The sequence below is a fragment of the Vombatus ursinus genome, unplaced genomic scaffold, assembly GCF_900497805.2.
Source record: "Vombatus ursinus unplaced genomic scaffold, bare-nosed wombat genome assembly UNPS02014791.1, whole genome shotgun sequence".
Classification (NCBI taxonomy): domain Eukaryota; kingdom Metazoa; phylum Chordata; class Mammalia; order Diprotodontia; family Vombatidae; genus Vombatus; species Vombatus ursinus.
In genome coordinates, this window is record NW_020954569.1 from 64,015,701 (window position 1) to 64,031,440 (window position 15,740).

General features: G+C 42.4%; 1 protein-coding gene across 3 annotated transcripts in view; it reads right to left on the reverse strand.

The window, feature by feature from the left end:
- Positions 1-15,740, reverse strand: part of ST8SIA5 (ST8 alpha-N-acetyl-neuraminide alpha-2,8-sialyltransferase 5) — a 130,156-nt gene that overhangs the window by 13,524 nt on the left and 100,892 nt on the right. For all 3 annotated transcript variants that reach the window (XM_027868728.1, XM_027868727.1, XM_027868726.1), the window contains 2 exons: positions 13,800-13,944; positions 6,723-6,835 (listed from right to left, as the gene is read on the reverse strand). In XM_027868728.1, the coding sequence (XP_027724529.1) occupies positions 6,723-6,835; positions 13,800-13,944 (258 nt within the window). The remainder of the gene's footprint in view (positions 1-6,722; positions 6,836-13,799; positions 13,945-15,740) is intronic.

Sequence of the window (15,740 nt, forward strand, 5' to 3'; positions counted from 1 at the left end):
GAGAGAGGGAGAGAGGGAGAGAGAGAGAGAGAGAGAGAGAGAGAGAGAGAGAGAGAGAGAGAGAGAGAGAGAGAAGGCCAAGCTCTGGAGATACAAAAAAAAAAAACTGGCCCTGCCTTTGACAAACTTACATTCTATAACTGTGATTGCTGTGGTCATCCCTACCTTACTGTCCTTAGAAGCTGGCTGCCTCTTTAAGCTTCAGCCATTCGCCATCCCTGCTCTACTTTGCTTTGCTTGCTATGTAAGTTTTATCCTGAACCAGTGGGAGAAGCGGACATCTAAGACAAACCAGAGTTCAGTGAGATACAGGAAAGCATCTTACTCCTTCCAGGGGGAGTTTTGCCACAAGCTCCACTCCCAGGGGAGGAATGAAAGGGACCTTACTCCTCACCCGACCTCTTGTTCCAGATAAATTCCACAAGCCTTAATCAGGGAAGGATCAGTCAGAAGAATGAGGTTACTTGCAATGTGACTGCAGGTGAGGATGTAATACAGAATGATGTGAGGCTGTGAGCTCTAAGGAGTGAACACTGGATCTATTTCAACTTTCATATAGGTGCTGCCCTATCTAATGAACTTGGGGTTCAAGAAAATAAGCTCCCAACAATAAATGTAGGCTTATCTCAGCATTCCCACTGACTCTGGACCTGTCATATCCTAACTACAAATGCCCTAGAATCTCAAACTCATCATGCCCAAAACGGAACTCGTTATCTTCACCTTTAAATCCTCAAACCTCCCTATAACTTCAAGGGGACTACTATCCAGGGCAGGTAGACTGCACAATGGCTAGAGCTCCAGGCTTTCAGTCGGGAAGACCTGAGTTCAAATCTGGCCTTAGACACTTACTAGCAATCACTTGACCCTGTTTGCCTCCATTTCCTCATCTATAAAATGAGCAGAAGAAGGAAAAAGCAAACCACTCCAGTATTTTTGCCAAGAAAACTCCAAATAGGGTCTTGAAGAGTCAGACATAACTGAAACAACTGAACAGCAACAAAACCACTATTCCCCCAGTCACTCAGCTTCGCAACTGTGGAATCATCCTTGAATCTTTCTCTCCCTGACTCTCCTCCATACTTAATCAACTGCCAAGTTTTGTCAGTTGTACTGCCACAGCCTCTCTCCTAATCACTCCCTTGGCTCCTTTCACATTATGACCTAGCTCAGGTCCCTTTTTGTTTCTTCTCTGGACTATCACAATAAGCTCCTCGCTGTTCTCTTTCTTTCCAGCCTCTCCCCTCGCCAAGCTGTCCTCCACACAGCTGCTAAAAGAATCTTCCTAAGGCACAAGGCTGACCATGACATTCTCTGCTTAAAGCTCTTCATTTGCTCCCTGGTGCCTCTAGGACAAACTGCCAGCTCTTCAGTCTGGCATTTAAAGCCCTCCACAATCTGGTTCCAACCTATCTTTCTGGACTAATTTCATATTATTCCCCTTCATGCTTTCTATGTTTCAGCCAAGCTGGCCTATTTGCTATCATCTGATTTGACATTCTGTGTCTTCAACCCTTCTGTCCCCCACATATGGAATGAACTCTCTCCTCAACCAACCCCCTCCCCAAACCTTTCAGGCTCAGCTCGGGGGCTGCCTACTCCATCAAGCCTTTCCTGACCCTCCCATGTACTTATTTATTAATATTTTCTCATTCCTAAGGTATTTTGTGCTGTGTACCTTCAGGGGATGTAAGGTCCCTGAGGGCAAGGACTGTATCATTTTTGGGCTTTTATCCCCATCACCTATTACAAAGCCTTGAACATGTTTTCTTTGGTTGGGAACTGTTATTTCAGTGGTATAAGGGCCTACTGAGGAAAACTCCCACCTGCCACTTGAAATCATCCAGAGTTGCCTGGGGGCAGTAAGAGATTAAAAGACCGGCCCAAGGTCATGGTAGGAGTCAGACATGATACTTGAACCTAGGTCTTCCTGATTCTGAGGCAGATTTTCTACCCACTATGATAACATGCCACCTCTCCACCTTGCATATACTAAGTGCTTAACAGGTGTGTGTTAAGTTGAGAAGTGAAATAAATTAATAAGTGTGAGAGTCAGTCCATGGACCCAGGCATCCTGAATTGAAGTCCAGAGATCATTTCACTATACCTTGCTGCCTCACAACAACAAAGTTATTGTAGAAATCAAATCATGCTTGTGAAAGTCCCTTATAAATTAATCACTCAGTCCACAAACATTGATTATACACCTACTGTAAACTACTATCCAGCTATAACAGATTATTATTATATCCCACTATTACTACCAATATTCTTATCTCATTAGATCCTCAGATAAATAGTAAAAGTGATCTCTGGTTAACAGCTAGAGTAACTGAGGCCTAGAGAAGAGTACCCAAGGTCACACAATGAAACACTGACAAACCTGGGACCTGAATCTAGTTTCCAAATATCAGTTCCAGGCTAATTATGGTACAGTAGAATTGAACGGCCTGAGTTCAAATTCCACCTCTGAAGCTTACTATCTATATGACCTTGGGCAAGTCATTTAACTACCCCAATCAGTAAAAAGAGACCTAGATCACCTCTGAGGTCCCTTTCAGTTCTATAGCTAATGATCTCATGAGTTCGTCCATTCCTTTGTGTCTAGAAAGCAACCTTTCCTTCATGGATTTCTTTGGGCACTTTGTGGGGGACCTCTGCTTTGCACTTATCTTGTGGTCCCTCAAATCCTAGCTATTTCTGTACATGTCCTCCCCTCTCCCAATTAGCTCATAGGCTCATATTATAAACTCCTTGAAAGCAAGCCTTAAGTCCTATCAATCTTTTCTATCTCCAGTGCCTAGCACCCAGTCTTCCACAAATAGATGCTTAATAATTTTTTTTAATTAAGTGGAACGTTTCAGGAAGGTGGGTTTCTCCTAAAGAAAATTTCCCAAAAAGAGAATTTCATTTGTTCTTGATCTAGTATATACTCACAGGTTTTGTGTTTTCTATTATTTTAAAGGAATCTTTCTTTTTTAAAAAAAATTTTTTGAGACTGGGTCTCCCTATGTCTCCCAGGCTGGAAGTCTAGTGGCCATTCATGGGACCATCCCCATGCTGACTGGCATTTCTGACCTGGGCCAGTTTACACCTCCTTAGGCAGTCTGGTCCCCTCCTCCCCCACTTCCAGAGGTTCACCGTTCCAGTGTTAGGCAGTGCAGACACCCTGATTGGCTTCAGCCCTACTACATCTCAGAACTCCCAAACTTAGGTGGTCCACCAGCCTCAGCCTCCGCAGTAGCAGGGACACCAGGTATGTACCAGTCCACCCAGACTTATAGGAATCATCTTTAACCACTCGAGGCCCTGACGATGTCTCTGGGGGCTACAAGGATCAAGTACCCAAGGGCAGAAAGCATGTTCCAGCCATCGTTGGCAAGAGAGGTCTAGCACCCAGCAGCTGGTGGGCAGATCACAACTAACTCCCTGTTTCCAAGAGCAAAGCAAGGACAGCTTGCAGCTTCTGTCCTTTAGAAACAGGAGGCACCTGTTCCTGTAGCCAAGAGCCAAGAATATTCACACACAAACCCATTCTCAGGCAGGGAGCAAAAGGAGACCTGCTAGCAAGTTACCACTCTTGTCACATCTGGAGAAAGGCCAAGAGGCTCCCCATCCCCACCCCCACCCCTCCTCCTCCAACTGAAATTGTTCAATGTTCCATCACAAGTCTTTCCATAAAATCAGTTCTGATAATAATATGCATTGGGAAGGTGGGGAGAGAGAGAGATTTTTTTCCCCCAGAATTCAGAGCTAACTCAAATTTGTCTGATTTTCAAGTAGGATTTGAATTTGAATTTTTTTTCATCTTTTCTTTTTAAAATCCGCCAGCTGTGGGACAGAGCAGCACAGTCAGTTATACAGATAATTGAGGAAAGAAAATTTGCTTCCATCTGCATTCTTCAGATGACTGAGCAAAGGGTTTTTTGGTTGTTGTTTTCCTTTTTTAATTTTTAATTCATGTCTACACCACCAGATTGGGCATCTAACACTTTTTATACCTACCAGGTGATCCCCAGGGTAGGCATTTTTGTCATTATTGTATAGTTTGTCCTCAGTGTTTCCTCCAACAGACATCCACCCTGGCCATCCCATTGCCCTGGGCCTGTCCTGATCAATCTGATCCCAAGGCTTACCTTTCTACCACCTGCCTGCCTGCCTCCACTTCATTCCCCCTCCTTCCACACCCTGAGTCTGCTCTGGGCCCAAGGTGACAACTCACAAATCTGATATATAAACTGCAATGATGGGAGAGGCCAGGGGGCTTCCCGGGTCTTGTATTTTAACAGGGGCCTTCTGGAGGTAATAAATGATAATGGACCTCGTTTATATGGGGCTTTGTTGTTGTTGATCTGGTGCTTTAGTGATGATCAACTCTTCATGACCCCATTTGGGGGTTTTTTTGGCAAAGATACTGGTTTGCCATATAGGGCTTTACTTTTTACAACAACCCCATAAAGTATCTTATACAGTATAAAAGGAGGTATTACTATGCCCATTTTACAGATGAGGAAGTTGAGGTTTAATTCATTTCAATTCAGCAGACAAGTATTAAGTTTTATTAATTAAGATTTTTTTCATCTATAATCATCACCATCTTCATTACGTGGCAGGCATTGTGCTAGCCATCAAGGCTACAAAGATAAATATGAAACAGTTCTTGAATTCAAAGAGTTTTCATTTTAGGGTAAATGATTTGTCTAAGATCATACAGCCAGTAAGTGTCTGATTTAAGACTTGAACCAAAGTCCTCTTTCTCCAAGTTAGTCTCTCTTACTGTTTCACCTGCTGGTGACTCTCATGGCATGAATTTCATGGGGCCCTTTGGGGGCCTCTCCTTTTATACTGTGGAGGTTGAATCTGACTGCTTCCCTCTGGGCCACCAAAATCTAACCTGAGAGGGAATTGTCCAGCCCTTTCTCCCCAAGGTCATCCAAAGGGGAGAAAGGAATATTGATAAATTAATCCAAGGACCCCTCCCAGTTCTGCATTCTCTACTAAATATTATTTCCTCTGGGCTTCAAAGATATTTGAGGGATAGAGAAAGAAAAGAAAATAAGGCACAAAATTACAGTCCCTGACACAAAGGAGCTTAAAATTCAAGGCAGGAAGGGAATAGAGGTGGTATAACATGTAGACAGTGAAATAAAACATAAATTAAATATCCCACATTTACATAGCACTTTAGAATCTACAGATCACTTTCCCACAACTCTGGGAGATAGTATAAGCATTATTATTCCCATTTTAAAGATGAAGGAAATGAGGCTCAGAGATGTGTTAAGTGATTGGTCCAAGGTCACACAGGATGTAGAACCAGGATTTGAAGCTGGCTTCCTCAAATCTAGGGCAGCTAGGTGGCTCAGTGAATAGAGCACCAGGAGTCAGGAAGATTCATCTTCATAAGTTCAAATCTGACCCCAGACACTTACTAGTTGTGTGACTGTGGGCAAGTCACTTAAACCTGTTTGCCTCAGTTTCCTCATCTGTAAAATGAGCCACAGAAGGAAATGGCAAACCACTCTAGTATCTCTGCCAAGAAAACCCCAAAAAGGGGTCATGAAGAGACAGACACAGCTGAAAAATCATCCAACAGCAACTCCTGAATCTAAATCCAGTACTCATTCCATTATACCATGATGGCAACTGAACACAAATGATCATGATACAAGGTAGAATGTAATAGATGCAAAGTAAATATCTAGACAAAATGCTCTAGGAAATCTGAGAGGCAAGATCACCTTCAGCCAGGGGTGGGATCAGGGAAGGCTTCATGAAAGAAGTGGCATGGAAAAGTTGGGCCTTGAAGGAGAAAAGGATTCCAACAGAGGGAGAAGAAGAGCGCATGTATTCCAGGCATAGGGGATTGTCTGCCCCAATACATGGTGGATGAAGAGGAAGGAAGGAGAAGGAAGCAAACAAGGAAGCATTTATTAAGCACCTACTATGTGTCAGGCACTATGCTAAGAGCTTTTCAAATATGATCTCATTTGATCCTTACAATAACCTGTAGAGGTAGGTGCTATTATACCCATTTTACAGTTGAGGAAATGGAGGTAGACAGAAGTTAAGTGACTTGCCCAAGGTCACATAGCTAGTCGGAGGCTAGATTTGAACTTGAATATTCCTGACTCCAGGCCCAGTGCTCTATCCACTACCGCCTAGCAAAATGAGATTGAATAACCATATTAATTCAGTTTGGCTAAATCATGGAATAAATACAGGAAGAAAGAGTATGAAATAAGGCTAGAAAGAAGGGTCAGCTGGGTCCAGGTTGTGGAAGGCCTTAAATGTCAAGTGAAATTGTTGCAGAAAAGCAAATTTCAGTTCAATGTTCAGAAAAACTTCCTAACAATGAAAGCTACCCAAAAGTGGAATGGAAGGAGTGAGGCGCCTGTGACTAGATGTCTTCAAGAGGAGACTACACAATATTCATGAGCATCCTGATGGCAGGGACCCCATCTTACTTAATCTCTTAAGCTCCTCCATCACCTACCACTGTACTTTTCCCCTAAGAGTAAAATAAAATACACATGATTATAAAGGAAATTAATTATAGTGAAACATATCAAATTTTTTTCAGCAAGTTCCCAGAGCCCAGGTTAAGAATCCCTGGTCATCCCTATGGAGCGATGCAGGGGAAAGTCTCAGAGCTATGGAGAAACAAGAGGGCCCTGAGTGTATCTCCCAAACCCCAAGGAAGAGAAAAGGGTGCTTTTTACCGGAACACAAAGTCTGCACTATCAATCTCTCTCCCACACCGGCTGTTCTTCAGGATGCCTCCATTCCCCACGACTGCACACTTCTTAAACTGAGAGCGATTGTACGGCATGTCCTACAGAGAGACAGTGAGCAACCAGTTAGAATGCCAATGACAGTCTATCACATCTATATCTATTGTTTTCTTTGATCCGCACAATGGGCCCTGGAGAGATAAGTGGGAGAGGCATTATTATCCCATTTTACTGATGGAGAACCTGTCCAAGGTCATAGAACCAGTGACAGAACTGAAACTGAAACCTGATAGGTCTTCTCGTTGTTCCCCCAGGGCTCTCCCCGGTAGCCCACACTGCTTGCTCCCTGCCTAACAGTGAGAATAGAATTCTGATTCAGATGTCTTTAGGACAGGTGCAATATGTCCTCCAATCAGGAACTCTACAACCTCTATTCAACTGTGCCTAGGAAACTCCAAGGCCAGCCTAGATTCTTAAAAGGATCGACTCTATGCCCTCAATACACAATGCGATACAGTATCAAAAATGAGCAGGTTTTTGCTTCCTGAGATGTCCATATCTCAGCTTCTCCTAATGATTTTGTTTTCACATTTTAAATTGTGGTGTTTAATGCTTAAAATTTTGTAGGATAGATGTCAGCAAATGACATGGGACCGCACCATCAGTGGCAAGGGAGGTGATTGTGAGGGAAACTCATGCTGTTGGCAGCAGAGGGCAAAATGTACCCCTATCCTCATCCCCATGTCTCCCCACCTCTCATCGGACCCTTTTAGCTCAACAAGTAGCCTAGTGCTTTGGGAAGAGCTGGATATTGCATGAGAGGACTTGGGTTCAAATATGTGTGACTATGGGCAAGTCTCATAGCCTCTCTAGGTCTCGGTTTCTTCATCTGTAAAATGGAAGGGGTGGGGTAGACAAGACAACCTCTAAGGTCACTCCTGGTTCCAGATCTATAATCCTATGACCTTCCCTCAGCTCTCTGAGGGGAGGTAGAAGACATGATACTGATTATACACCAAAATCAGAGGATGTAACTTAAATGGGCAGGAAAGACCAATGCCTTTTGCCACTTCTACTGAGAGGGCAAGAAGCGAGTGAGCACATCCCCCATGGAGCTGGAGAGAAGCACTATTGGGGAACGCAGCACAGAGCCCGAGGTCCCTTCCTAAGATGCACCAGAGAAGAGCAGGCATCTGAGAACAGATTTCCCCAGGACCTAACAATCTAAAGCTGTGTTAATAAAATGGTAGCATCCACCACAAAAGAGGAGATTATCCAACTTTACTCTGCCCTGGTCGGGCCACAGCTGGAGAACTGGATTCAGTTCCTGGAGTAACTTTTCTGAGATATAATATAACCAGGATAGGAAAGGGTCTGGAAGCCATGTTATAGGAAGCTCCATTGAAGGAGCTGGGGATGTCTAATCTGGAGAAGAGAAATCTTGGGGAAGATATGATTGTATCTTATTCTCTTACCAGACTATAAGATTCATAAGGGCAGGGACCTAAACTTTGTATCTTCCCTTGGGGCCTACCACAGTTCTCTATGCCTAGAAGATATTTAATATATGTTTTTTTAAATTAAACTGAATTATAGCTGTCTTTGAACACTTGAAGAGATACCACATTGAAGATGGAATCAATTTATCCTCTGGGGTAGCCGGCTAAGAAGAATAAGACCAATGGGACCACTTACTAACTGTGTGACCTTGGGTAAATCAGTTATCCTCTCTGGGTCTTCATTTTATCATAAGAAAGATGAGGAGGGGCAGCTAGGAGGCACAGTGGATAGAGCTCCGGCCTTGGAGTCCGGAGGACAGGAGTTCAAATCCAACCTCAGACACATGAAACTTACTAGCTGTGTGACCCTGGGCAAGTCACTTAACCCCAATTGCCTTACCAAAAAGCAAAAAGAAAAAAGGAAAAAAAAAGAAAAAAAAAGATGAGGAAGTTAGAGTATGGACTCTAAGTTTCTATCTATTTCTACACCTATGATTTTGTGATCCTAAAGGAGAAACAGAAGTGATTTTATCATTGAAATACACTACAGGCCATCTAAATAGAAAGAAGAAATAGTTGAGTAGTTTGGGAAAGAGATCACAAGCCTTGCACAGAGATTTGATCAAGTAGTGATGGGTGACTTCAATTATCCAGATGTATACTAGAGCTCTTTTTTTTTCTGTCTGTGTCTGTTTTTCTCTCTCTGCCAAAAGTAGAGAAGCTAATATCCTCTGAGGTGCCTCAGTGATAATTTCATGTTTCAAGGGGAAAAATGGGAAATTCTATTCTGAATCTTGATTCTCACTGATGAGGAGGAACTGATGGCTGCAGTAGAAGTGAATCTTGGGGAATCTTGGGGAAAAGTGATCATTCCATCCTAGACTTTGTGATAGAAGAAATCTGGACTTAGTTTGACGCATATCTTAGATTTGGGGAAAGCAGATTTCAAAGGGTTCAAAAGAAAGACAAGTAGGATCTAAGGGCTAATATGCTCAGGGGAGGGAATGACTGAACAAGTTGTGGTATATGATAGTAATGGGATACTGTTGTGCTATAAGAAATGACAAGCAGGACGGTTTCAAAAAAATGTGAAAAGACTTACATGAACTGATGCAATGTGAAGCGAGAACCAGGAGAGCATAGTACACAATAACAGTAATATTGTACAATGATCAATTGTAAATGACTTAGCTGTTCTCTGAGATACAATGATCCAAGACAATTCCAAAGGACTCATGATGAAAAATACTATCCATCTGCAGAGAAAGAATCTGGAGTCTGAATGAAGATCAAAGTATACTATTTTTCACTTTCTTTATTTTTTCATAGTTTTTTTGTCTGTGTGTTTTCTTTCAAAACATGACTAATATGGAAATATGTTCTGTATGATTGCATATGCTATATCAAATTGCTTCTGTGTTAAGGAGGGGAGAGGGAAAGGAAGGAGAGAATTTGGAACTCAACATTTTAAAAAACAAATGTTAAAAATTATTTTTGCATGTAATTGAGGAAAAATAAAATATTATTCAAAAATAATAAAATGCTTAGGGAATGATAGCTCAAGAGAAAAGGGACATGCCCAATAATGAAATTATGAAGACACAGAGAAAAACATTTCCAAGGAGGATGTGTAAGGTTCAACCTTAGGAAGAGCTTTCTAACAAGAACTATCCCATAATAGGATTAGCTGTCACATAACTTATTGACCTTCCTGTCACTGAGCAGCCAACATGGGAGCTGAAGATAGCTAAAGAAAACCCATGACACTAGGTAGCTGGGGCAACATCAGAATTTCAGAAGGTCAATATTGGAAAGGAACTCAAAGGCCATCTAATCTAATTATGCCAAGAATTCCCTCTATGACAGTCACTCAGCTTTCCCTATATGACTGCTAGTGAGGGAGAAGTGACTGCCTCCAAGGACAACTCATCCCACTTTTGCTCAGCTCTAATGGTTAGAAAGTGTTTTCCTTACATCAGGCTTAAACCAACCTTTCTGAAACTTCTATCCGTCATGCTCAGTTCTATGCTCTAGGGCCAAGAAGAACATGTCTTCTTCCATTTGATAGACCTCCAAATACTTGTAGATGGCTGTCATGGCCTCCCAAAGTCTTCTCCTATCCCAGTTAAATTCTTTCCATTTATCTCCCTGTGGCATGAATCTTGAGGTTCCTCACTCTCCAGGTCACCTTTCTCTGAATTCCTGTCATTTTCCTTCCCAAAATGCATTACACAGAATTGAATCAAAAACTTTGCATTTGACCTGTCTGCACAATGGGACCTCACAATCTATCCTGTGTTCTGACACTCTACTTCTCCTAGGGCAGGCTAAAGTCACACCTAGCGTGACATGTGTTTGGAAAAGGAGGGGAGGCTAAAGCACAGAACCAATTCTGATGATTCAATGGGCTACTCAAGGAGAGACCTGGAACACAGGTACCAGAACATCCTCAAACAGAAAAGACCATGGAATAGCAATCAAAAGACCTGGGTTCTAATCCAAGTTCTTCTGTGAAAAGGTTGTGTGACCTTGGACATGTCATCCCACTTTTTGAGCTTCAATCTCTTTATCTACCAAGTGATGAATTTGAGCTAAATCAGTCAGCCAGTTAATGAACATTTATTAAGTGCCTACTATGTGCTAGGCACTGTGCTAAAATTATCTCTAAGGGTCCTTTCAGCTTTGACCTTCAATAATTCTAGGTTCTGATAGTTTTTCTCCCACATCCTTGATCTAGGCAAGTTGGGCGAGCAAGTCCCTGAGAACGAACACAGCAGGGCACCCTGGGCTTGTGTCAGGGTACCAGCACTCTCACTGTCAAGGAGCCAGGCTTATGTCTTAGTAGAAAATTACATTGGTTTGAAATAATAATGAATGCAGTCAGATCCCCAAGCTGAATTGCAGCCTGTTTCTAGGTGATTATTCATATTCATTGCGCATTTTTCTTGATAGGGAGGGTGTGGAGACTGCAAATGGAATGGACTGCATAGGATGAGACTCTCCACCAGGACATAGCCTATTGGGGGTGGGGAAGAGAGGAACAGGACTTCTTAAATTTTTCAGGGAGGGGGAAGAACAAGTTCATCTGTGGAGGAACTACTACATGACTCAGTTATTATTGTTTTCTTTTATTTTTTTAAACCCTGTTGTGTTCTCTTTAAATGTGATGTCATCCCCTCCCCCAGTACCCAAAACAAATGGTTAATTATCCACACCTGTAGGAAACTGTTCGCTCAAACTATGAGGCTGTAACCCAGGGCACCACTGGTCACCTGATAGATGCCAGCAGACTCATAACTTTATCCCTAGGAGGACAAAAGTTATCCTCATGTAGTCCAGCTTCTACAAACTGACTGAAACAGCACTTCCTCTGACTTTGCTAACTTGGGAAGATGCATTTAACTCATTCCTTTCATCTTGCCTCACATCCTCTTTTTCTCTTCCCCCCTCCCCACCCTGGCCAAAAAACCACCTTCAGTATATTCTACAGGATGTGTGAGAGAAGACTTGGAACACATCGAACTTTTTTTTTTGACTCCGGGGAAAAGCTACTGAGAGATCAGAGTTCCAATTCACTGAGCATTCTGGCCTCATAGGACTTGATCACTCTGCTCTCCAAGGTCCTATATTTTCCTTTCAATAGAACGTACCCAGCGATTCTTCGGCAGCAAGGTAGCACCATAGTGCACAGAGTGCCAGGCCTGGAATCAGGGAAACTTGCCTTCCTGAGTTCAAATCCAGCCTCAGACACTTACTAGCTTTGTGACCCTGGACTTAACACTGATAGCCTCAGTTCCTCATCTGTAAAATGAGCTGGACAAGGAAATGGCAAACTACCCCAGTATCTTTGCCAAGAAAACCCCAAATGGGGTCACAAAGGGTCAGACACAACTGAAACAAATGAACAAACCAATTCCTTCCTCGGTTCTACTACTAAGAATGTGACTAGAACTCAGTGCCCTGAGCTTTTTGGAAGATGAGGTCGATGTTATGGGATATACCTTATAAAATAACACTCTCACTTTACTATATAGAGAAAATTCATTAGGTAGAAGAAGAAAAGGAGGGTAAGAAGAAGAAAGTGGAGGATGAGGAAAAGAAGGAAAAGAAAGTCTTTAAATATCACCAAAATCTGTCCCAGAGTTATAATGTAAAGAATGAACTTTGACTTTCATTCAGAGTTACTCACTCTTATTCTAAACAAAATTCTTACAGACTGGGCTACCTGGTTTCCCCACCCATAGCAGATTAGGATCAAGAATTGGGGGAACGGTGGTGCTAGAAGCAGACCAGCTGACAGCAATGGAGGTGACAGCTGACAGCAGGGGAAGAGACAGGAAAATCAAAAACAGCAGATCTGTGCTTCTCTTTACAGCAGGCTACCATAATTGATGCTTGGAATGATGACGCTGAATCATCAAGAAAAGGTTAAATTATGTTTGGCATTCTCTGTTGAGGAAGCCAGGACAGCATATAATACATTCGAGAAAGATTTCATTCCAGAAATGTTACAAGAAACAAAATCTGGGCACTTCAAAGGGATAAGCTTCAGCTTAACTTGAAAATTATGTACTTTGAACACCTTAAAGTGATATATGTGTGTATGAATTATTGTTTATAATTATCATTAGAACACTCATTTTGAATGATGCCAAATAAATGACGTACTAAAGAACATATAAATATATTTCTTCTTTGAAGCCTTCCTTCATGGAAGGAAGCATATGGGAAGAGAAAGAGGTTATTATTCTGCTGTCCCTGCCCTACCTGGTCTCAGATGCTATGATTTCTCCTAACCTAAAGCTGTCCCAGAGCTGTAATATGAAGAATGATCTTTTAACTTTTACTCAGAGCTACTCACTCTTATTTTAAACATAATTCTTACAAACTGGGCTACCTTGTTTCCCAGCCCATCCTTTCTACTTCTTATCACCATTCCCTGCTACTCTCTAAAAAAAAAAATTTCCCATCATGTATACAAAATGGACATTTTTTTTTACTGCCTTGCTCTCTGTTAGCTTATTGTTACCTCATTACCCTTGCATACTTCTTTTATGTGTGGATTTGCGTTATTGTGCCTGTCTTAGATTATAAGCTCCTAGAAGGCAATGACTAAGTCTGTGTTGTGTTCATTGCATGATGCCCTACACAACAGCACGTACAATTAGTTGCCTGATAATGGCTTGATAAGAGTTATTATGATGTTATCATCATTACTATTCTCACAGATATGAACTGGGCATCTTGACCAACCTACATGTTTTATTTCCACACAGACAACTTTTGGCCAACTGGAATTTAAGGAATGGACACATTAGAACTCAAATAACGATGTGTCAAAACATGAATAACCTAGAAAGTGACCAGTTGGGACCCAAGAAGTGGCCATCTGGGGTCAAAAGAATTATCCATGAAATGGATAGCCTAGAATGATTAGTGAATTGAAACAATAACTACTGGGGGGAATGCAGAGCTGAGGTTTATGTCTAGTCTTTCATCCAACACAATCCTTCTTCCCCCTGTCCTCCCCCCCAACATTTTTCAAGGAATGAAAAAACAACAGCACCTTGGGAAACATGCGGAAGATTTCCTGGTTGATATGGTAGATGCCACTCGTGTCTACCTCATACTTGAGCTTTGTGCCCAGAGGGGTGTTTTTCTGGGTGGTGAAGAGAAAGGAAGGAGCATTACAGCACCTGGAAAGAGTGGACCTGTAAGGCAAGGGAGAAAGAAAGGGAGGACCTGGTTAGGTAATTCTACGTGCAAAAGGCATTCTCAGTTTGACATTGCCAGGGGGTTGCCAACCATGAGGGACACCAGCACCATCGTTCATCTAATTAATATCAAACCTCTTTAATATTCCCCTCTCCCCCCAGCATCCTATACCCCATATACTAATTCCCACCTGGACCTTGCTCAACTTGTTAGCACATTAGCTGATATGGGCTACCAGGTGATGTGTACAGGTATTTCTGCCATGGGTTACACTAGGTATTTAAGGGAAGGAGGCAAACACGGCTGGTGCATATTTTGAAATGGATCAATACAATTCAGCAGAGAGCTTTTTGTAAAGAGTGAAGCATAAGATGAGCCAGGTAAGATTCTAAGATGTAACTACGCTATAAGCTTTGGTTGTCAGGTTTCCTAGAATCATAGACTTGGGGCTGGAAAGGATCTTAGAAATGATCTACAGAACCCAGGGACAAGTTCCTCTCACCTGTGTTTGTGTGGTCTTTACCACCCCACTCTCTGGGACTGACCCCTCAGGGATCTGTGACATCTTTGCTCCTCAGTTTCTTACCAATCTGCAACCATGCTAGTTCACTCTCCTAGAGCCAGGCTTGTTATATCTAGGGTATAATCTGTGAGGACGTATGCCTCCGATTCAGCAAACAGCTGCATCTCTGATTGTACAATCAGAAACCACTCCTCCAGAGCCAGGGTCATAACAGCTTTTCCCATAGCCTACAGTTTCTGCCCCTACCCCACCCTAACTCTATCCCCCTTACACACATACATATACTCAACCTTTCCAGATTTTATTATCATTCAGGATCCAAGTCAAGATCCACTTCCTTCCAACATTTTTCTCTGACTACTCTGGTTAATAATGACCTTTCCTTCCTCTGAACTTTGGATTAACTTATAGTCTGGGGAATACAATTTTTCACCCAATTACAGAACTTTACATTACTCTCTAATTGTTTCATGCTTGTGAGCCTTGGCTCCCTGGTTAGATACTAAGCCCCTTGAGTCCTGGTAGGGGGACCTTGACTTTTAAATGTTGTGTATGGGCCATTGCACTGGCATAGTGCCAGAGACACAAACACTCCATAAATACTTGTTGGCCAGCTGACTAATTAATGGTTAGGTTCTCATTCTAGCTTCCATTCAAAGACCAATGTAGATATTCTGTTATCTTTGGGAGAAATCTGACATTCTACTTCAGTCAATAAGGATTTAGTGATTCTGGGGTGCCATGGAGTAAACAGAGTGGTCCCAGTCTGATGTACCCCCAAATTAAATATAGCCCTTCTATACATATACATGGCTGCCTGAGAACATGCAACCCCACCAAATGACCCCAGGAATTCTAGGAACTTCTTGTTATTGTTTCTTGGAATTTCCCCCTTGTTCTCCCTTCCTTCTCCCCTCGCGGCTTCATGCTGTGTAGCTACCTGGGACTGCCCATCCCTACCACTCCTGGTCCTTGCTTCTCACAACATTTGAAACGCTGGGTCAGAACAGTGGAAAAGAGAAAGGTAAACACTTCACCCCAAAACCACGCCACTCCTCCATCTGCTCCCTAGCTCCAGCAATGGTCTTAAAGTTAGCTTCCCTAACCTTGCTCCATATCCTTATCCTCCCAGAGGCTTGATCCTGCTCCTGTAAAGAAATATACAAAACACTAGAGATCTGATCTTATAGGTTCATAACCCTAAAGCTAGAAGGGACCTTAGAGGTCAACAGATCCAACCTCTTCACTTTCCAGATGAAGAAACTAAGG